Source organism: Barbus barbus, assembly GCF_936440315.1.
Source record: "Barbus barbus genome assembly, chromosome: 4".
Taxonomy (NCBI): domain Eukaryota; kingdom Metazoa; phylum Chordata; class Actinopteri; order Cypriniformes; family Cyprinidae; genus Barbus; species Barbus barbus.
Genome location: NC_136732.1, coordinates 8323300 through 8346745, shown reverse-complemented (window position 1 = coordinate 8346745; position 23446 = coordinate 8323300). Strand labels below are relative to the sequence as shown.

The 23446-nt window shown below is 37.6% G+C and overlaps 2 protein-coding genes across 2 annotated transcripts; one reads left to right on the top strand and one right to left on the bottom strand.

Moving 5' to 3' along the window:
* Positions 1–416: 416 nt before the first annotated feature.
* Positions 417–3553, bottom strand: LOC306865369 (uncharacterized protein). The gene is made up of 3 exons (XM_079409929.1): positions 2939–3553; positions 2535–2646; positions 417–1500 (listed from the first exon to the last, which is right to left on the bottom strand). The coding sequence occupies exons 1-3, from the start codon at positions 3016–3018 to the stop codon at positions 1261–1263; spliced, it is 432 nt and encodes a 143-aa protein (XP_079266055.1). The 5' UTR covers positions 3019–3553; the 3' UTR covers positions 417–1260.
* Positions 3554–4606: 1053 nt separating this feature from the next.
* Positions 4607–23091, top strand: LOC306869137 (protein HID1-like). The gene is made up of 19 exons (XM_079415760.1): positions 4607–4768; positions 6166–6315; positions 9240–9410; positions 9773–9895; positions 11167–11273; positions 11513–11629; positions 12218–12425; positions 12572–12628; positions 12722–12862; positions 12944–13034; positions 13553–13704; positions 13812–13890; positions 14191–14355; positions 15699–15926; positions 16059–16204; positions 16282–16374; positions 20682–20773; positions 20854–21012; positions 22070–23091. Exons 1-19 carry the CDS (start codon positions 4703–4705, stop codon positions 22131–22133), a joined length of 2409 nt encoding a protein of 802 aa, XP_079271886.1. The 5' UTR covers positions 4607–4702; the 3' UTR covers positions 22134–23091.
* Positions 23092–23446: the final 355 nt, after the last annotated feature.

The window sequence follows — 23446 nt, the reverse complement described above, 5'->3', positions numbered from 1 at the left end:
TTTAATCTTTCTTTAAAATCTATGCACGCTGTAAGGTTTGAGCCAAAACGAGGCTGTAAAACTAGACTGAGTAGATGAACTTTCCTGTTCATTGTGATGACATTTACTGTCCCCGACAGACTCGGTATCCCATTTAGACACTTGTTAACAACGGTCTTTTTCAGGAAAAAAAAATCGGAATATTGTAGAATACTTCTTGAAAACATCCTGAGCTCGTGTTAACCACAGACCTTATTTCAGGCATTTAACCAGAAAACCATTCAAAAAAACAATTGACTTCAGGATGATGGAAATGTAAGTGCAAAAATTCTAACTAAACTTTAGGTTTTAGAACTCGTTCCTGAAGAAAGTAACAGCGACTTCTCTAAATGGTAGATCTCAGGATTATTGGTAGTGTAGCATTTAATTGAGAATTTGGTAATTAAAAGCTTTTTTATTTTGAAAACACGGACATATAGCTTTTACAACTACAGGATATTACAGATCACACAAGTAAAGCACAAAAGTTTGCTTAAGAACATCCATCTTTATTTAGAAATGTAGATGATCTGAATGTAAAATGTAATGTACATCTTTCAATACAAAAAGGTATAGTAAAATAAACAACAATCTTTAAAATGCAGAATTTGAACAGCACACAAGAAAACCTCCGCAGGGTCTCGAAGGCCTGATGCCTGGATGAGCAACCAGCTTCAATGATGGTTGGGAGGCAAGAGATCCGGCAGAACCTCTGAGCCACTGTTTCAAGATTATAAAGAAATTCCCCAGGTCTACCCATCAGCGCAGTCTTTGATATTAAACCGACTGGCTTCCTTATGCATTAGTTACAGCACTGCATTGAAGTTCACTAATCAGAGGTGCATTGGAATATTTTGGCATGTTTATGCCTCCCATCTAAATGTGCTCAGCTGAATTGCTATATGGTCCACATCGATGTCTGATCAACAAAAATTCCCAAGTGCAAATCCCCACTAAACTGCATCTTAATTCTCAATACAACTGTTTTCAGAAGAAAAGTACACAGTGTGAAAGTCACAAAAGTTTGCATCATAGTCAAGCCGCTATTGCTTACAATGAACACTTTTGTGCTCTAGTTAGTCAAAGAGCTTACAGTACCAGGGCATGTTTTCCATCCAATAAAATACCAATATAACATTAACTCTAGCAGAGATATCTAGAAAGTAGGAGCAGGTTTGAATGAGGATGGAGATGAAGAAATTTTACCCTGTCTTCTAGGGGACGCTATGGGGTCCCTGAAAGTCACCTGTGCTTGGACTGAGCTCGGCTCTGTAAGCTGTGGAAATGGGCTTCCCTCAGGACACGATTGATGTGCTGGTAGGACAGCAGGTCCAAGGGGTCCGACTGCTTAGAGGCACTGTGGGGACTGCAGGGTCCGGGGCCGCCGTGGGGCCCGATAACATCCACTCCAGAATGGCTACTGTTGCTGCTCCCTGCGACGTGATCCGGACTGCTGATCCAACTGCTCTCGCTACTGGAAGACTGCAGAGAACCGTAACATTGGGTTAGCAACACCGACCCTCATTTTAGCGATGCAGCGGCATATCAGCTAACAGAAGCAGAACATGGATATTTCACACATGACACACATGCAAGCCCTGAGAGAAGTTAATATTTAATAACTTGACAGTCAAAAGTTTGCAGTTCTTTGTTTTAAATTCCAATTGTACAGTAAAATAAAAAAGGATTTGAAATTTATAATGATACATTTATTTTACACTACAAGTTATAATACTAATATTTGTGTCTTAAAGTGCCCCTATTATGGATTTTTGGATTTCTGGCATTATACAGGGAAGGAAACTGTATGGTGCGTCCAGGAGCTCCGGTTGGATGAACGCACGGTTTCATAGAACTCCGAAACTAGTACGATCTGTCTACCAACTAGCTTCTCCTTCTTCGTTTCGTTTTTGTTATGGAAACGACTCGCCATTGTCATTGGTCAGCTGTCAACAAGGCGCTTGAGGTAGGGCGTTTTTTTAATAGAAAAATTTAACTTTTTTCAACTTGAAAAGACGCTGGCGATGTGAAACAGACACCAGCAGCTTCAAAAAAGACGGCAAGTGTGAAAATAGCCTAATCAGCCATGATGAAATGAAAATGAGACCAATTGGACCAATCACTGCAGATTAGCGTCACGCAAAGGAGGGGTTCGGAAAAATGAATCATTGAGTGAATCGTTTGGGAGTCATTGAACAAATAAACTAAAAATAAATGCATATTATAAGAAAATGAAAGTGTTTTGTGACCTTGCATGCATGTTAACCTGTTGTTGGGGCCTTCCAAAACCAAAATGAACCTTTCATAACCCATAATAGGGGCACTTTAAATTTTTCACTTTCAAATGTGCTACACAAAGCCAGAAACAGCTTTTAAAGACTTTGTCCCATTTTTACTCCTACCTCATCATCATGACTGGTTAAATACTTCCAAAGACAGCAATAAGAGAAAACATTCAGTTGGGTGCAGTTTAATGATAAGAAGGGTAGTGATGTGTTGTTGACTAGATTTCCTACCTCAGACTCCCATGATTCTCTACCCGTCTCAGAGCTCTGGAGGGCTGAACTCAGTCGTTTGGTCTGAGGCATCTGAGCAACTTCGTCATCACCCTCAGCGCGCTGACGTTTCCTTTACAGCATCATTACAGGTTAAAGATTTTCAACACAGTACTAAAGCAGCATCTTAATACTAATGGCACACACTTACTCATTAATACCTTTCTTTGTATATTTCACATGGTATTATGTCTATATTTGTTGCTACAATGCTACAGTCTAGCCCTTATGAAAATTAGCCATGGTTTGACTACAAATAAAAATGAAAAAAAACATGGTTTCTTAGTGTCTTGCAACACTAATCATAGTTTAACTGCCCCTCTGTGATTTGAATGAGGGAATTCATCAGAAGTCTGCAGACTCACCTGTTTTCTGTAAGCATTTCTGCGAATCCCACAGCAGATGATAATGGCCTTGAATGTTTGGGTGTTTTATTGAGCAGCATTCGCTCCTGGATCAGCTGTGTTACTCTGATCAACCGCCTGCTGTGTCATGCTACAATGAACACCGCATAACACATTTACACACTAAATACTCTCATCCCTGTCCGACTGAAAGCGAGTTTATGAATTGGTAATGAGAAAATTATAAACCAAAATAAGTGAAAATCGTATTTAGTTGATTCTACAGTAATAAATATGCCGAAGTCTAACTCTTCCGGCTAGTCTCTAATATAGCCGGGTGCTAACTGACACTTCACTAGCTGTAAGTTAAATTCAAGCGTTCCGTTCTAGTAATTTCACGCTGTATTCTTCTTTCAGACTTACTTTTGTGAACGTAGCAGATATAATAATGTTCTCTGTAAATATAAACCGGTAATTCGTCAATTTGATGAGCCTCTGGGACACCAAACAAACCACCGCGGTTGCTGTTATTTACATGCCAGAGCGCATGCGCGGAAATCAAGACTGTAAACACGAGAGCGGCACGGGATTGGCTGATCGTGCGAGGACGTCACGTCCGGTGCCCACAGCGCTTCTGCTCATCCAAGAAAATATATCTGGTTCGTCGCCCATGCTGCTATACCCTTGTTAATTAATTAATTAAATTAATTTAAAAACATGAACACGGATAAAACAAGAATACAGAAACATAACAATTTGCTAAGGGAAGCTAGATAGGTTACTATTGCACTGTCTTATTTATTTACTTATTTTATTTATTTATTTCGAGGGCAAGATTGATTCAACTCTTTGAAAATCTGGAATCTGAGGGTGCAAAAACATCAAAATATTGAGAAAATCACCTTTAAAGTTGTTCAAATGAAGTTCTTAACAATGCATATTACTAATCGAAAATGAAGTTTTGCTGTTTACAGTAGGAAATGTACAAAATATCTTCATGGAACACGATCTTTACTTAATATCCTAATGATTTTTGGCATAAAAGACAAATTGATCATTTTGATCCATAAAATGTATTGTTGGCTATTGCTATAAATATACCCCAGCGACTTAAGACTGGTTTTGTGCCCCAGGGTCACATATATGACATCTGACGTTTCATTTTAACGCTGGATGACTAAACATTTGATTATTAAAATGTAAAAATGCGTTGGTTTTCATGAGAATGCGAGATTTTTCCAGAATCTGCTTCATATCCGAGTTTTACTTTTTTATTCCATGTCCAATGCTTTATGTCACTTAGATTTTATTAAAACGGAAATGCTATTACTTCAATTAAGTTATGGATTTGGAGTATGGGTTGTGAAAAGATTCATGGGGTCAGTGTTTTCCTAGCAACTGCGTTTGGAATTTATGAATCCTACTATGGTAACTTTGGCACAGGCCTGGCTTATGAATATTAATTTGAGCCGACTGACGTTGCTTGGTAACCTAGTTACGAAACCTAAGTAATATCAAATACTCTAAAACAAGAGACTTGGTAATATTCACGAGTCAGCTGTCGCTCAGAGCCGTTTAACCAATCAGTTACGCCTACTTGCCTGACGTCACACCACCAAATTAATATTCATGAGGAATCCCTGCCCATAGTAGGTCTGTTAGATCCTCATCCCGGAAGTTAGTGTCTTTAGCGCAGCACTGCCGCCTCCGCAGATGACACACGCAGAGGAGGAGGTGACTGGGATTAGAGCAGAGCCTCATCAATAAACCATCATATCAGGAAAAATGGGAAATACGGACTCGAAGCTGAATTTCAGGAAGGCGGTGATACAGCTGACCACAAAAACACAGGTTTGTGTCTTCAGTGTTATTCGAGGAGCGCCTGTGTTTCCAGATGGACACCTCACATCTCACATCATCTAGTCTTCATATACTGCGTATGGCTGGGTGGTTAAATCAGAATAATCATGCATAATAAAACAGGTGTTTATCTGCAGATGGAAATATAACCATTCATGGTTATGTTGCATGATTTTTTTTAAATGCTATCGTAATAATTTATGATAATGTTATTTATTTTATTTCTTGAATTAAGTGAAATTGCAGTATCCGCTAAGATTAATTTAAATAGAGCTAAATTGCATGCGAGAACATACATATCTTTCATATAACTGTATTTTATGTATATTTCCTTTCAGTTGTTTTAAGTATAAACCTCTCTAAATAAATTAAAACTAAAGCTGTATATCTTGTTTTACACCATTAGGTGTTTTGCTTGTTTGATTGCTTGCTTGTTTTTTTTAAAGTTTTTTATACATAGAAATCATAAAATGAAACGATGACGCATGTTAGCTCCCGCCCCTCCTGACGTGGTCTTTATTTTATTTTATTTTTATTGTCAAGTCATCCAAAAATATTTTAATAATAAGTGTTTAGTGGTAGTTGAGAAATAAAATGGAATATATTATTTACAAAATATTCTATGTAGTATGAGCTCACAAAACTGCATGTATAATAACTATATTAAAATCAGTAAAATGTGACCCTGGACCACAAAACTAGTCTTAAGTCGCTGGGGTATATTTGTAGCAATAGCCAAAAATACATTGCATGGCTCAAAATTATCAATTTTTCTTGTATGCCAAAAATCTTTAGGATATTAAGTAAACATCATGTTCCATGAAGATATTTTGTAAATTTCTTACCGTAAATATATCAAAACCTCATTTTTGATCAGTAATATGCATTGCTAAGAATTTAATTTGAACAACTTTAAAGGTGATTTTCTCAATATTTCGATTTTTTTGCACCCTCAGATTCTAGATTTTCAAATAGCTGTATCTCGGCCAAATATTGTCCGATCCTAACAAACCATACATCAATGGAAAGATTATTTATTCAGCTTTCAGATGGAATTTTGAAAAATTGACACTTAAGACTGGTTTTGTGGTCCAGGGTCACAGCCGTTTTAGAGGATAATATGTCACACCACAGGATGCTGCTGTCACTTTCTGACATGATTAAACAGGATTTTAACTGGAAATATGTAAAGATCAACTGTTTCTTGTTCTCTGCGGGGGTTAACGTGGTTGCATTGTTATTTATAACTGTTAATTAAATATTGATGCGATTTATGAATTCATTGTTTGGATCAGCCCAGCCTTTGGTGTGTGTGTCAGTCTGGTGTGTGTGTGTGTTAAAAGGATTTACATATGCATTAAAAGCGTATCCTCCTCACCCACCCCTAGCCCGTGGAAGCCACAGATGATGCTTTCTGGGATCAGTTTTGGGCTGATACTGCTACCACCGTGCAGGATGTGTTTGCCCTGCTGCCCGCCGCTGAGATCCGAGCTGTCCGGGAGGAATCCCCCTCCAATCTGGCAACACTGTGTTACAAGGTAGCCTTCAGTACGGCTCTCTGTGCTGAAATATGACACCTGTTACATATGTGTAGCATTAACATTGATTCAGTCATTAGAGAAAGTGCCTCATTAATAATAGGCAGTGATTGTGTGAGTTTAAAGTTGTTGGTGGGACAGGAAAACAGCTGGCGCTTTCCCCTTCCTGTCTCAGTCCCTGGGCTTCCTGTTTGAGGCTGCCCATCAGAAAGAAAACATGATTAGAAATCTTCGTAGTCTTCAAGTGCGCATCCTGCCTGAGGAGTTTACAAAAGAGAGAACGAGAGAAGTGTTGCTTTACCGTGTACTGAAGGAATAAAAGCATGACATCAGACCATAAGTAAAGAGATTATATTGTGTAGCAATATTTTAAAATGATTTAACTTGTATGCACATGTACTCTGTTTAGTTTCACAATGGCCCCAAATGTATTTCACACTTATCTGAATGTCTGAATAACAAAAGTACATCAAAGGGAATGTCATTTATTTTTTAATCCTTAAAAAAGTATTACATTTTCTATTAAAATATTAAGCAGCATGACTGTTTTTAACACTGATAATAATCAGAAATGTTTCTTTAGCAGCAAAGCGTCATATTTGAATGATTTCTGAAGGATCATGTGACGCTGAAGTAATGATGCTGAAAATGCAGCTTTGCATCACAGGAATAAATTACATTCTAAAATATATTTAATATAAAACCGTTACTTTAAATTGTAATATGTATTAGTGATTAAATAAATGAGCTTGTTGAGCAAGGTTGAGATAGATCACACATCGTGTTTGTCAAACAGAGTGGATCATATTCATAGTTAATATGATGACCTTAACAGATTCATCAGATTAGACTTTTTAGAAATAAATGTAATATCTGTCATATATTTTTCTCTGAAGTTTCGGTAAACTACAAGAAATGTTCATTTGATTGTATTTTCAGACCTTTATTCTAATGAATATAGGGTGGTCATAGGGTCTCTTTTTTTAATTGCACTTCTGCAATTATATGTCTAATGTATGTCTGTAACGGTAACGTGCACCAGGGAACACAGGATCCAGAAATATGATGAAAAGGAACTTTAATGAGGAATCGCAAACGTTTCCAACAAAGGTTACTTTAATGAAACTCAAGAAACTAAAGGCTTATAAAGACAGACTAATGAGCCAACGAGAAGAACACAGGTGAGAATACTTAACGATGATAGACTAATAATGAACTAATTACAGGAAACACCAAATATGGTCAAAACAGAGCTGAAAGGAAACCGACACGTGACAATGTCTAATACATTGTTATTTTTATTGGATGTGAGCATATGTATATCTATTATAATATGTATGTATGGGTACAGTATATGCACATTTTGATATATTTTTTAGTTTGACTGTGAAACTACATGTTTTAGCATCATTGTATGTACAGTCAGGTCCATATTTATTTGGACACTAACACAATTTTAATAATTTAGGCTCTGTATGCCACCAGAACAGAATTAAAAATGAAACAATCAAGATGAAATTGAAGTACAGACTTTAAGCTTTAATTCAAGGGGTTGAACAAAAATATAACATAAAGTGCTTAGGAATTACAACCATTTTTATACACAGTCCCCCTATTTCCAGGGGCTCAAATGTAATTGGACAAATAATTATAATCATAAAATGTTCCTTTTTAATATTTTGTTGAGAATCCTTTGCAGGCAATGACTGCCTTATGTCTAGATCTCATGGACATCACCAGAGATTGGGTTTCCTCCTTTGTGATGCTTTGCCAGGCCTTTACTGCAGCTGACTTCAGTTGTTGTTTGTTTGTGGGTCCTTCTGCCTTCAGTTTCGTCTTCAGCGAGTGAAAAGCATGCTCAGTCGGGTTGAGATCAGGAGATTGACTTGGCCATCAAAGAATATTCCACTTTTTTACCTTCAAAAAATCCTGGGTTGCTTTTGCTGTATGTTTTGGGTCATCATACATTTGTACTAGCGCCGCCCAATTAACTTTTCTCCGTTTGACTGAATCTGGGCAGAGAGTATATCCTTATACACTTCAGAATTCATCCGGCTGCTTCTGTCTTCTGTCACGTTATCAATAAACACCAGTAACGCAGTTCCACTGGAAGCCATGCATGCTCATGCCGCCATACAGCTTCTTGTTTCACAGATGATGCTTTGGATCGTGAGCTGTTCCAAGCCTTCTCCATACTTTTTTCATCCCGTTATTCGGGTACAGGTTGATCTTAATTTCAGCCGTCCAAAGAATGCTTTTCCAGAAGTGGTCAGGCTTTTTGAGATGTTTTTTTGGCAAAGTCTAATCTGGCCTTGTTTGCACCTTGTGGTGAACCCTCTGTATTTGCTCTGGTGACGTCTTCTCTTGATTGTAGACTTTGACAGTGACACGTCTACCTCCTGGAGAGTGTTCTTCTCTTGGCTGTATGTTGTGAAAGCGTGTTTCTTTACCATGGAGAGGATCCTCTGATCATCCATCACTGTTGTCCTCCGTGAATGTCCAATCCTTTTTATGTTGCTGAGCTCACTTGTGTGTTCTTTTGTTCTCAGAATGTTCTCTAATTTTCCTGCTATCTCTCTGATAGATTTCTTTTGTCTTTGAAGCCTAACAATCATTTGTTTCACTTGCATGGAGAGATCGTTTGACCGCATGCTGTGGGTTCAGAGCAACAGCTTCCAAATGCAAATGGCACACTTAGAATCAACTCCAGACCTTTTACCTGTGTAATTGTTGTAGAAATAACGAAGGAATAGCCCACACCTGTCCATGAAACAGCTTTTGAGTCAACTGTCCAATTACTTATGGTCGCTTGAAAAAGGGGGGGAGGTACATGTATGGACCTGTCTGTATGTGGATGTGTTGGTGTTTATGTTCATACTGTCTTCTGTATGTTTTGTCTTGAGTGTATCTGTGTATTCCCACAGGCGGTGGAGAAGTTGGTTCAGGGAGCCGAGTCCGGCTGCCCCACAGAGAAGGAGAAGCAGATCGTGCTGAACTGCGCTCGGATGCTCTCTCGAATCCTGCCCTACATCTTTGAGGACCAGGACTGGAGAGGCTTCTTCTGGTCCACCGTCCCTGGCGCTGGCAGAGCAGGGGTGAGGAGAACCACTGAGTGCTATCAACTCACCTTCTTGTTTGGAATTGACAAAAACTGGTTGATATTCAGTAGTGTGACTTCAAGGTTGTGTTTAAGTGCATTCAAAAATAGCAGTGTAGGATTATGAAACACACTCAAATGAATTTCCCTAAGCAAAGGTGATATAGTCACACAAGCACATTTTTTCATTTTCATCAGGAGTTATGTCCTAGTTGTGGATGGTTATTTGAATTTAGTGAAATCTAAATTCCTAAAAATCAATTGCAACTCTTTCTACATGGTCAGATTTTAAATATTATCATCAAATAATCATTATATCCAAATGAAGCATACATTTTGTTTACGCTTGTCTCTGCATAGATGGATGATATGGAGGATGAAGATGAAGGCGCCCGTCCGCTGGCAGAATCTCTCTTATTGGCTGTGGCTGACTTGCTCTTCTGTCCAGAATTCACTGTTCAGAGCCACAAGAAAGGAAGACCTGTGAGTTCATTCTGTCTCTCAAAATGGATAGTAACTGAAGGAGACATTAAATTTTCTAGTCCAACGTCTGTACAAGTTACATTTTTAAAGAGTGAAACCTTGATGGTATTGCTAAGGCATGGCTTTAAAAAGGAACATTTATACATTTTATCAATGTTTTTTTAAATGCACATTTTAAATTCCATAAATATCCACTTTTTAAGGCTCAAGCACTAATATATATATATATATATATATTTTTTTTTTTTCTAAAAAAATGTATATATATTATTTGTAAGTCGCTTTGGATAAAAGCATCTGCTAAATGTTAAAATATTAATACTAATGTTTTATTTTTATAGCGCCTTTCAAGAACCTTTACAAAATAATACAAGCAATTAGCAAACAAAATACACCAAACAATCAGAGGGAACATTCATACAAACAAGTGTTGACAACAAGGAACTACAAATAATTAACAACAAGAGGTCTCGCAATCATATGATGAGCATGGATTAGGCTATGTCAAGAAAATGGTCATGTGTCATATAGACAGAAGTTGAGAAAAGGGGGAGCAGAGAGGTAAAAAGAGTTATTTAGAGAACAAAGTGAATAATGTGGTTTAGCTAACCAGTAACATTTATGTATTTAATGTCAATAAATCAAATTTGTTTAAATATATTGCTTGTTCCACAGCTAGCCATATTTTAACAATGCCCATACATTTTAACTGAATAAATTTAGTTGTTTAGAGCAGATTTGTGCTCTAAAATCAATTTGAATAAATGAGTTTTTAAAATATGATTATTTAAATACAAACTAATTGATACAAATAGTTAATAAAAAAACGATGCTGTTTTTTTTTTGGGGGGGGGGTGTAGATATTTATTTCTTACATTTTTAATTTATGACTGACAAATATGCATCACATTAAGTTCAATAGTTTATGATAAATCTGTGTAATTCAAATGAATACGCAATTTAGGCCTACATATTTTTGAGTGTTCAGTAAAGGGCTTGAGACTGTTGTCATGACATCATCATCATCCAGCTCTGGTCTCATCACCCCCCCCCCCCCCCCCCCCCCCCCCCCCCCCAAATAAAGTTTTTTAATTGAATTGAAGTCAATAAAAAAATGTATTAGTGTTACTCAACCTCAAACGGTAACCGGCTAACAGCTTTATTAAGAATTTACAATATGTCAGTTTTGTAATTAAATGTTCTTCGTTAAGTAGTCTCATGCTGTTACAGTAAATTCAGTCTCGGGTTGAGTTTCTGTTTCTTATGTACAGGACTCGGTTGAAGACATGCAGTCACTGGACAGCTGTGAATACATCTGGGAGGCTGGAGTGGGTTTCGCTCAGTCCCCACCTCTCAACTACATCCACGATATAAACAGGTGAGAGCGGCGAGATGTGAGCTAGTCTTCGCTCCCACAGCCACATGTGTGTTTACTTGAGTTTATGGTGAGCTTTTAATCAGTAACCACACAAGACGTTTAAAAGCCAGCAGCTGTTTTTCCACCCAAACTCGAGATTCAGATCAGTTATTTAGAGATCAAATGAGTAGTTAATATGTGTTCACCGTCCAGTGGTGCATGTTTCACTCCTCTGTGTGTGTGTGTGTGTGTGTTTAAAGGACTGAGCTGTTGAGGTTACTGCTCACCTGTTTCTCAGAGGCCATGTACCTGCCGCCAACATCTGATAACACTGTTCTCAACCCCTGGGTCACCTTTTTCTGTTCCACTGAAAACAGGTCAGTCACTGTATGACACACAAAAGACGAGAGCACAAACACAACACTCCCCAATTAAACACCCGGAGACTTACTACTGCTGTTTGCTAAGCTAAGCCTCTAATCCTGAGTATTAAACGCTAGTTTGTAAACTTCAGTGAGGGTGCTTTTGATTTGGGCCTGGAGGAAACCGTCTAGCAAACAGCCAGCACATCCTAGCAGCAATGTAGAAGTACGCTAAAACCACTCAGAACACACTATTAATGTTAACTTCAAACCAACACAGCCACGCTAAAAAAGAAAATTCTTAGTATTTTTCCAGTGCATTCTTAAATCTGGGTATGTTTACTTAAGAAGGAAAATGACTTAAGATATCAGGTCTTGTTTTTTGAAAAATGTATGCTAAAAAAAATCCGCTAGTTGATATACAGTTGAGGTCAAAAGTTTACTAGCATAAAACTAACATCGTTCTGGCAACCGTGCAGAACTCCCTTGTAAATGCATAGCAATAGCTAGCAACACCATACCAACCCTATCGGCAAACACCACTCACATTGTCTTCAGCAATATAAAAGTGCTGTAAACATTGAAAGTCTCTGCTTGTTTCAGACACGCTCTGCCTCTCTTCACCTCTCTGCTGAATGTGGTGTGCGCCTACGACCCGGTGGGCTACGGGATCCCCTACAACCACCTGCTCTTCTCTGACTACCGTGAGCAGCTGGTGGAGCAGGCCGTGCAGATCCTCATAGTGACTCTGGAGCACGAGGGTGGACAGCCGTACCGCCCACCCTCCCCCTCCAGCATGGAAGACCAGGATGTAAGCACACCACTCCCCATACACAACATCCACTTACATACAGTGAATGTCAATAAAAGTCAAAGTATCGGGATAGACATAATGAATAATAATAATCTAATGGAAATTGTGTGAGCTATACCTTCTCTTTTTCTTTTTATTCGTAGTCTGTTGGTCCAAATAACCTGTTTGTGAATTACCTGTCCAGAATTCACAGGGAGGAGGTACGGAGATCCTTCATCTTAGCATATGTCCAGAAAATATGAAGAAACTGCATTGTTCTCTTGATGTTTAAACTGTTTTCCTTGTGTCTGCAGGATTACGACTTTGTGCTGAAAGGTTTGGCGCGCCTGCTGACCAACCCACTCTCTCAAACATACCTGCCCAACTCAACCAAGAAGATCCAGTTTCACCAGGAACTGCTGGTCCTCTTCTGGAAACTCTGTGACTTCAACAAAGTAAGAGATTAGGCGCTTCAATGCAGTTTCCAAATAATGACGGTGAAAATTCACACATATTTCCTGTATTTTCTGTTGCAGAAATTCCTGTTCTTTGTGCTGAAGAGCAGCGATGTGTTGGACATATTAGTGCCTATCCTGTATTACCTGAATGATGCCCGAGCCGACCAATGTTAGTGTGCCGAATGGAACATTTTAAAGACAAAGTTCAATAGTTCACCCAAAAATTTTAATTCAGTCATTTAGTCACCCTCATGTCTTTCCAAATCCTTAAGACTTACATGCATTTTCAGAGAACAGTCCTTCCCTCCTTCTTTTGGCCTATTCATTTAAGGTCTACACAACCAAAACCACAACAATTTACTCCAAGTCTTTTGAAGAGACATGATTGCTTTATACAGATTTTTAGGCATTGGTCAACACACATTCATAGAGCACATCAAATATGGGCTTTCATTTTTGAGTGAACTATACCTTTAAGGGGGACACTTTATTATTTATTCCCCCTGAAGTCCACCTATAAAGGTTTCTTACATCAAAAATGAATGATTTAGTTTTTATGAACATTTTTCAGTCTCACTGAACCTAGAAGCAGCCTGTTTTTGTTACTGTACTATACCTTTTTACCGTCTAAGTAAATGGCTTCTGTAATGAGCTCTTGATGATGTTGTTTTGTTTATTGAACTTCAGCACGCGTCGGTCTCATGCACATCGGCGTCTTCATTCTGCTGCTGCTGAGTGGAGAGAGGAACTTCGGTGTGCGTCTGAACAAGCCGTACTCGCTTCATGTCCCTATAGACATCCCTGTGTTCACGGGCACACACGCCGACCTGCTCGTCGTGGTGAGGCGCATGTCTTCTTGAGTTTTACAATTCACATTAAAGTGTCTGATTTGACCATAGAAACATATAAGTTGTTTTAAACCTCTAAAAACGGGTTGTGTCTGAAGGTTTTCCACAAGATAATAACCAGCGGCCATCAGCGTTTACAGCCTCTCTATGACTGCCTGCTCACTATTGTGGTGAATGGTGAGTATTAAGAGTGTCTGGGTTTGCACAGGGCTTTACTTGGATTCAGATTGTAATCTGTTGTTACGCCAGAAAAAAAAAAACTGGAGGTGACCATTGTTCCATTTAGGGTGAGGTCATTTTCATCAAAGAGGACAAGTCCAGTCGGTTTCTTGAGATCAAAAAGGGCTTTATTTGAAATGGAATGGTCAGATTAATGTCGAATGAATGCTTGCTGTAAAAAACGTTTCATCTGTGTAGTTTGGTGCCTGACAGTCAAGCGCTGTGTTCTTTGTCACATAATACCTTGTCCTTGTTTAGTGTCTCCCTACCTGAAGAGTCTTTCCATGGTTGCGGCCAACAAGCTCCTTCATCTCCTGGAGGCGTTCTCCACCAACTGGTTCCTGTTTTCTGCACCTCAGAACCACCATCTGGTCTTCTTCCTGCTGGAGGCCTTCAATAACATCATTCAGTACCAGTTCGATGGTAAGATCGACACTCTCGTTCATCTTTGCCAGATAAATTCTCATTTTGAAGGAGAGTTTTAGACATTCTCTTGCTTTTCTGCCAAATCTGTTTTTAGAAGTCCATGTGGTACTTTTGCAAATTATTAATGTACATGTACAGGCTGCTAAAAGTTACATACTTTTGTCACTGTTTTCTCCTTTTTTTAATCTTTCCCTCGATACTTAATTGAACAATGCTTGAAACTTGGTATTACGAGCACTTCCTGTGTCTATTTGCCTCTTTACGATAAATCGCTTGATGTATTCCCCAATTTCAAGTTGCTTTGGATAAAAGTGTCTGCTAAAAGAGTAAATGTAAATGTACATAAAGATGACTCCAAACAGGCTCATAAATACACTTTTCCATTAAAGGACAATATTTGACCTCTGCAATTGTTTTCCAATGGCATTTATTGCCTTCGTAGGGGCAATTATTGTAATTACCTTATTATCTAATTACCTTAGTAACTGTGTTGTGTTTTATGCCAAATACTTAAATGAAACTAGAAACTAGTTTCTTCATACAGTCAGAATACTATAGAGCAAGCGTGTCAAACTCAGTTCCAGGAGCTGAGTTTGACACCCCTGCATATAGACTGTTTCCAATTAAGTTTTATCAACATCTACGAAAGCCATTATTACACTGCAAAGGTGAAACAGAGCCTCTGGCATGGCATTTATGTTTATTTACAAAGACATTTATTACAAAGTAAATAATCTTGAAATTATAACCTGCAAAACTCTGGTTATAATCACTGAAGCTGTCTACATAAATCTCTTAATTACATTGTATCTGTACTTTATTGTTTATGATGAGAAATTTTTTGCAAGAGTGCAGAATTCATAATTTGAATTAATCTTTGAAACAGACTCCTTTTTCAGCGGTGACTAATCTAAATGCCTCTGATTGGCCATTGCATTTATAAACTCAACAGAAATGTGTGTGATTGGTTATAATGCTCAACACTACAAAAGAAATCTAATACAACATGAGGAAATGCCTCAATCTACACTTTTTATTTCATTTTCACAATTATTGGAGGTTTTTGACTTTATGTGCAAAGTGGGAGAGAGAGAGAGGGGGGTGGGATCAGGAAAGGTCCTCGAGCCGGGATTCGAACTCGGGACGCCGTAGCGCAACAGCTCTGTATGACCTTCATTTTCACATTTAACTTTAATCATGACAGCCGTAATAAATTTAGTTTAATTTTTCAGTAGACGTTTTTGCAGTATCTCGAATTTGGCAGGCATTTTTGATCACTGAGATCAAAATTTCCATTCGTTTCCTCCCCTAACCCCCAACTCTGGTAATGTTTTGATCAGGTAACTGTAATTTGGTGTACGCCATCATTCGGAAGCGTAACGTCTTCCACCAGCTGGCCAACCTGCCTTCCGACCCCAGTACCATTCAGAAGGCCTTGCAGAGGAAGAGGAAATCTCCAGACGCTATTTCTCGCACCAGCTCACAGGAGACGGTGTCCATGGAGGGCTCACGGCCAGCTGTGCCCGCTGAGCCCGGCACTCTGAAGACCAGTCTGGTGGCCATGCCAGGTAGCTTTGCTCATTGGTTTGTTTACATGTACTGCATGCTAAATGTTAGTATAGGTGAAAACCAGTTCTTATCTATGAGACAGTGGCACTTTGTGTGAGAGTTGCTTTGATAGACAGGCTAACTCTCTTCAGGCATCGATAAGCTGACGGAGAAGTCCCAGGTTTCAGAAGACGGTACTATGATAGCTGTGCCACTGACAGATCCCCCGCAAACCCCTGAACACAGCGCTGCGGCTGGAACCAGCGACACAGAGTCCATCTCAGGGAGAGAAAATGAGGTTAGAGGAGCAGGCACATAATTACATTCAAGATTAGCTCTTCAAATGAAGGTTGTAACGGTGTTGCTTCTTCCCAGGATGTCTTCTACACTGAGGCAGAGATGGCAAGGAGACGTCTGTCCAGCTCATCATCGTCTGCCATCAGCCACTGGAATCCTAATCCAGACTGGGTAAGAAGACCTTCATCATCACATTCTGATCAGTGACCTACAAGGCTCATTTTTAACCCCTGAGAATCTGTTTACTTATAACCATAAATGCAAATGGTCATTATTTACTCTCCCTCAAGTTATTCCGATTCTCTATGTTCCATGAAACAGTAAAGGTGTGGCTAAATAAAGATTTGTCAAATTTTCTCACTTTGTTTTCCACGGAAAAAATAACAGCTTACAGGTTTGTAACAACATGAGGGTGAGTAAATAATGACTGAATTTTCCTCTTTCGGTCATCTTAGTCCTGTAAAATAGTCCGTTTATCTTAGTCCATGTTTTAAAGAATTACTCTGGCTCGGGATTTGAAGTTTCACATTCTACATTTATAAACCCTTAAAGTTCTTATTTGCATTTGTAACAGGTTAATAACATAGGTTGGGCAAGTACAACATGCAATGAGCATGTAACCTGTTTTATTAACAGTTTATGATGTAATTGCACACCTTGAATCAGGAATCAAAATGACTCTCAGTAGATTAGGCCTATAGTATAAATTTTAGCATTTGTGTTGAGTAGTATTTATTTTTTTCTCTCTGATATAAAAAGAAAAACAGAAAACTGATGATTATTTTGAGCAGATGGCGATAAAAAAAAGTCTTTTGAACTTGTTTTTAATACTGTATATAGTAAGTAAAAAATATAAAACTGTCTAAGAATTATAATTTTTTTATTTAATATTAGGTGAAAATTCTACTTTCATTTTATAACTAATTTAGCTTTTGTTTAAGGTGAAATTAAGTTGTAAAAAGCCCACAATTTATATTGATCAGCATTAAGTAACATTTAGGTTTATGTCTATTTTGTATGAATGTTTTTGTCTTTGGGAAAATAAATATATTTGTTTAATGTTAGATCAAAATTTGAAGTTTGAACCAATCCATAAATATAATTTAAGAAAACTAACGTGGCTATAACATTTGTGAAAAATCTAGGTCACCATGAAAAGACAATTCACTTCATCAATTTTCTAAATGCATATTATTGATATTTTGTGAATGATTCATGCGTTTTATTTAATTATTATAATTTTTTTATCAAAATATCATACAACGATCCAGGGATGGAAATTAACTTTTTTGTCCACCGGCCACTGTGGCTGGTGGATTTCAAAATCTACCAGCCACTCAATGTTTTTACCAGCCACTTTCTTGTTTTTAACCGACAATGTGTAACTGCATGTGAAAATTAATACTACAAGATCTACAATACTTAAGCAGTTTATTTAATCTCAAGTCTCAATGAAATACTGACATTTTCTCTTTCTCTCTTATACACACACACAAACCATGAACTGATATACATTTCATTAAATGAGTAGGGCAGATTAAACAAAAAACTAACATTCCTCCACCCATCCTCCCCACTCCCAGTCCAATTTACGCCTGCTCGGATGATTTGTGGTCTTTTATGGCTTCCAGTTTTAGGTTTTTAGTCCCAACAATGAAACTATTAGTTTTGGCATCTTCTGAAGCGTGTTGACGACATACCGAGCAGAACATTGTCAGACTTGTCTCTTTTCGTAAACTAACCAATCACGGGACTCCCCATTGTCTGCTTTTCTCCATCGTTCTTTAAAAAAAACTTTTTTGACCTTCGCCTCTTTGTCCACTGGCTCCTCCTGAGATGTTTTCTCTTAGGGCTGCAACAAACGATTATTTTGATAATCGAATAATCTAACGATTATTGGAACGATTAATCGACTAATCATCGATTATTCCACTGATTGACCAGTAGACTTTGATAATTCAGCTTTTGTGATTAGTTAAAATATTAAGTTATACATATTCTAACATAAAGGTCACTTCAGCTTTAGAAAAGTATATTATGTAATTACAATTATTAAACAATTAATTGGCAACACTTTACAATAAGGTTCATCATTTAACATTAGTTAACATGGACTAAGAATGAACAATACTTCTACAGCACTTGTTAATCTAAAAGTTAGTTAATTTCAGCATTTACGAACGCTGTTTTTTAAGTTTTTAACAAAGATTAATAGTTAAATGTAATAAATGCATTGTTCATTGATGTTAATTAATACATTAACTAATGTTAATAAATTATACCTTATTGTAAAGTGTCACCAATTCATTATACAAATAGATGTATTTGGCACACAAATGAAATGACAGACAGAGACACTCTCTCACCATTTAATTAGCTACATGAAAAAGAAACTGAATGACACATTTTGCACATTCTGCCTAACTTCTTTTGTAAGTCATATAGATAAGAAACATAATAAAGGTAAGTGATACGATGCTTTGGATAAACTATTTTATTCACAACATAATATTTTAAAATACCTTATAGGGTTATGAATAATCAAAACAGTCCTTAGCTAGATCAAGCTTTGGTCTCTGTAAACCAAACTGTCACTTTAATGAAACAATTTTATTTCCCACTAATAAAAATATTTAATAATTAGCTAGCTCCACACTGGAGAGCTGCTTTAGTCCGGACATTACTGGAGTAACGTTACATTACTGAAAAGCAGAGCTCATGCAAACATCCACATCGTTGTAATCAGATGTATTTTTAAATGCTGTTTTCACACTGCTGTCAGTTTTTATTGTGTTTATTTAGTTACTGAGACGAAAGCGCGCTATATATTAACATGTTCATCCAATCGCCGCTCAAGTTCAGGTGCATTTTCTCTGAAGCGCTGTATGTCTTCTTCTCTTGAATGCATCCAGGAGGGCTGAACTACAGTCTTGCGCTACAGTGCTACATTGCCACACTGGTGAAACCGCAGTATTGCAGGCTCTAACATTAGGTCATGTGAGATCAAACGACTACTCGACAACTAAAATATTTGTCGACAATTTTTTATTGTCGATAATGTCGACTAATCGTTGTGGCCCTATTCTCTGCAGACCTCTTAACGCCTGCGATGTAACGCCACATTTTTTTTGAAGGTGTGCCTCCCCTAAAAGTGTCCGCCGTCCGGGTGAAACAGTATGCTATTTTTATTTACCTGCCACAGTGGCCGGTAGGTGAAACGAGTTTACCCGCCACAACACAAAATCACCCGCATTTGGCTGGTGGCGGGTGCTAATTTCCATCCCTGCAACGATCACATGAGGGACTTCTCTAATCATTAAAGGGATAGTTCACCCAAAAATGAAAATTTGATGTTTATCTGCTTACCCCCAAGGCATCCAAGATGTAGGTGACTTTGTTTCTTCAGTTGAACACAAACAAAGATTTTTAACTCAAACCGTTGCAGTCTGTCAGTCATATAATGGCAGTCAATGGTACTCATGGATTTGAGAGAAAAAAAAACATACACAGACAAAACCAAATTAAACCCTGCCACTCGTGACGATACATTGAGGTCTAAAGACATGAAATGATCAGTCTGTGCAAGAAACTGAACAGTATTTATATAGTTTTTTTACCTCTGATCCACCGCCCGGTCCAACTGTCCTGAGCGTGTTCACATAACAGCTTGCGTCTTCTTCTTCATGCTTTATGGCGGATCACAGACTTATAAGTGTATTACCACCACCTATCTCTCAAATGGACCATTGACACTCCTAATTGAGATTGTAGATAGAGTGTCAATGGTCCATTTGAGAGATGGTGGCGGTAATGCTCTTATAAGTCTGCGATCCGCCATAAAGCAAGAAGAAGAAGACGCGTCATGCGCCGGCTGTTGTGTGAACGCGCTCAGGACAGTTGGACCGGGAGGCGGATCAGAGGTAAAAAACTATATAAATACTGTTCAGTTTCTTACACAGACCAATCGATTCGTGTCTTTAGACCTCAATGTATCGTCACGAGCCGCAGTGTTTAATTTGGTTTTGTCTGTGTATGTTTTTTTTTCTCTCAAAGCCATGAGTACCATTGACTGCCATTATATGACTGACAGACTGCACAGGTTTGAGTTAAAAATCTTTGTTTGTGTTCTACTGAAGAAACAAAGTCACCTACATCTTGGATGACCTCGGGGTAAGCAGATAAACATCAAATTTTCATTTTTGGGTGAACTATCCCTTTAAGTCCTCCATAAACCCTTCTTCTGCCTCTCTTTTTGAGTGCAACACTCACACCTCCAAATCCAATCAACAATGTCCCTATCTGACTTTTTTTCTTTGTCGATAATCCATTAAACTCGTATGCACGTCACAATATAGAAGATAATGTCTGTCAGTGCTTTAGTTTCATTACAACTTTAGAGCAACCCGAAATTAACCATTTCCAGTATGAATAAAGCCCACGAGAGCTCTCGTCACCTGTTGTCTGCACTCATATTGCAGGTCCTGTCCTGGAAGAGCAAACTCCCACTGCAGACCATCATGCGCTTGTTGCAAGTATTGGTGCCACAGGTGGAAAAAATCTGCATTGACAAGTAAGAGAAGAGTTTGTTATTGATAGCTGCATGTAGTTTGATTTCCTGCTGTCAAATATTGCATTATGTTTTTAAATTAGGGGTCTAACGGATGAATCAGAGATCCTGAAGTTTCTTCAGCACGGCACTCTAGTGGGTCTGTTGCCTGTGCCCCATCCCATTCTTATCAGGAAATACCAGGCCAATGCAGGAACCGCCATGTGGTTTCGCACGTACATGTGGGGAGTCATTTACCTGCGGTTAGTATGATATTGCAGTTTGTGGAATGTAATCATAATTACGTCATTTATCATTTCAACCGAAAACATGACAGATGTTTTTAAATCCAACATATTATTTTGAAACAGAATATTCGTTTTGTAATTTTGTTGATTTTATTTGTTTAAAAAAGTTGGGGGTAAAACTATTATGAGGCTATTATATTTAGTTTATAATGTATATATTTATGTTAGTGCTGGGCAACGATTAATTGTTTTTATGTACATAATATATGTGTGTGTGCTGTGTATATTTATTTACACACACATGCATGTACATATTTAAGAAAAATAGGATATGTTTATATATTATATATAATATAAATTATATGACTGTAAATATTGACATGTAAATACATGTGCAAACATTTTCTAAATATATACTGTATGTGGGTGTCTTTATATATATATACATAATAAATAAACACAGTACACACACATATATTATGTACACAACATGTTTTATTTTGGATGCGATTAATCGTTGCCCAGCACTAATTTATGTGCATTTGATTGGACTGTGAAAAGAGGATGCTCTTTCTATTTTTCACACGCAAATAATGCTAAAATAAGCAGAAATAGTAATAAAAATACAGTTTTTTAAAAAGTGTAAAGTAATTTATTCTTTTGATTTTGGGGAAAAAATGCATAAATCCTGCACACTACTCAAACTTGCATTATTATGAAATTTAAAATTCTGTATTTTTGATATAGAATATATTGGCTGCTTGATTGGAGGTGGAGCCTTTGACATTATTAACGAGTTGTTGGATACTTGATCTATTTTTGTCATATAATAAAATAAAGTATTGGTATAATAAAATTTTAAAGTTTGAGTATTTTGTGGGATTCATGCATTTTTTTTAAATGTATAGTATTTATGCACCTATTAATAATTTTGGTGTGCGAGGCACTGTATTTTCCTTTTAATTTTGGGGTAAAATAATATATATATATGTTTTTGTCAAGTTTATTTCAGTTCAGCCAGGTAAATAAAATATGTTTCTGAGTTTAACATTGTTCTGTTTTTTCACTGTAGTAATGTGGATCCGCCCATTTGGTACGACACCGACGTGCGTCTCTTTGAGATCCAGAGGATGTAAGAATGAGCTATAACCTGAGAACCCGCAGACTTCATCTTGCCTTGTCATTTTGCTTTATCCCGTTCATAGACTGTGAGACTCCACAAGAAGTGCCCATAGCTGCCGGTCGGCCTATCGGCGGTCTGTTAGCTCTGGCTGGTGTACAGTGATAAAGTGTCTAAATATAAACCATGCACTCTGATAGTAAAAGCATACTGTGGTCAGCAGCTTAGGCAGCCCAGACATGTGAAACTCTCTCACTGTGGTTTTTATAGGAACAAGGTGCTTGTTATAAGAAGGAATGCTATTTATAGTATCGAAAACCTTGTGAAAAACCTTGTAACAAATGTGGAAGATGTTAGATTAGAAGCATTGGCAAAGACCTCTAGATTGTATTATCACCACAAGAGGGCAATCTTGCTAAATCCTCTTTTTTGTTATCTGTAAGAACGTGTTTTTATGCATACTCCCAAATTTCACTATAGTTATGTCAGGTATCAAGAATAACTGGAAGGAAAATGAACAGCAAATCAAAAGCTGGTTTAGATTAATTCACCAGTATTCATATACATTGTGAAAATGTAAAAAAAGTTGTTTCCAAAGTATTATATCTTGCAGTTGTTTGATGGTATAGCCTACCAATATCTCTATTTTTGTCTGCATATCAGTTTTGCTAATGAGATACTGTAAATACTGCTTGATATTTAAAGTAGAAATGCTGTCCACGTATATGAAAAATAAGAAGCTATCCAATGTTGTCAAAATGGCTAAAAGATTAGCTTATGGTTACTGAATTTCTGCTTATGTTCATCATATTGTTTATAGTGCCGATGACTGTAAACAGAATGTTTTTCTTCATTTGTGGCAGTATTTATGAGAGCTTGTGGAACAGATCAAGACCTTGCGTTTGTATATGTATTTTAATGTTTGTGCATTTGTGCAAAAATTGTCCAAATATATTGAAAGGATGTAGAGTACAAAAGCACACTTGTCATTGTGTCACGCTTCCTGTTCAGACTTCATTTATCCATAAGGAACAAAAAACAGAGTACAGTTTGCTCATTTTAATCTGGGTACACAGTGACCAGTATAAACAGAAATTGGGAATTCACAGGTGCCAATGAAAAGGCAGATCTCTGGTAATACTTCCAGAGGAGTTCACTGCATTGCTAACAGTCGAATGCATGTAACAGGATTAGGCCATATTTCAGATGATATTGGGACATCATTCACATATTCAAACGGTTTTCAGATCTCCACACACACTCACATATACAAGTTGTTGTATTATACAATACAAACGTAGTCAATACTTTATACACATAATAATAATA

What these genes read in the sequence shown, in the direction of transcription:
- LOC306869137 (XM_079415760.1), top strand. Translation starts at nt 4,703, where the DNA reads ATGGGAAATACGGACTCGAAGCTGAATTTCAGGAAGGCGGTGATACAG. An exon ending in TACATCCACGATATAAACAG is followed by an intron (nt 11,274 to 11,512) that starts GTGAGAGCGGCG and finishes GTGTGTTTAAAG; the next exon opens with GACTGAGCTGTTGAGGTTAC. An exon ending in CATTCAGTACCAGTTCGATG is followed by an intron (nt 14,356 to 15,698) that starts GTAAGATCGACA and finishes TGTTTTGATCAG; the next exon opens with GTAACTGTAATTTGGTGTAC.
- LOC306865369 (XM_079409929.1), bottom strand. Translation starts at nt 3,018, where the DNA reads ATGCTGCTCAATAAAACACCCAAACATTCAAGGCCATTATCATCTGCT. An exon ending in GAAATGCTTACAGAAAACAG is followed by an intron (nt 2,647 to 2,938) that starts GTGAGTCTGCAG and finishes GATGCTGTAAAG; the next exon opens with GAAACGTCAGCGCGCTGAGG. An exon ending in GAGAATCATGGGAGTCTGAG is followed by an intron (nt 1,501 to 2,534) that starts GTAGGAAATCTA and finishes GGTTCTCTGCAG; the next exon opens with TCTTCCAGTAGCGAGAGCAG.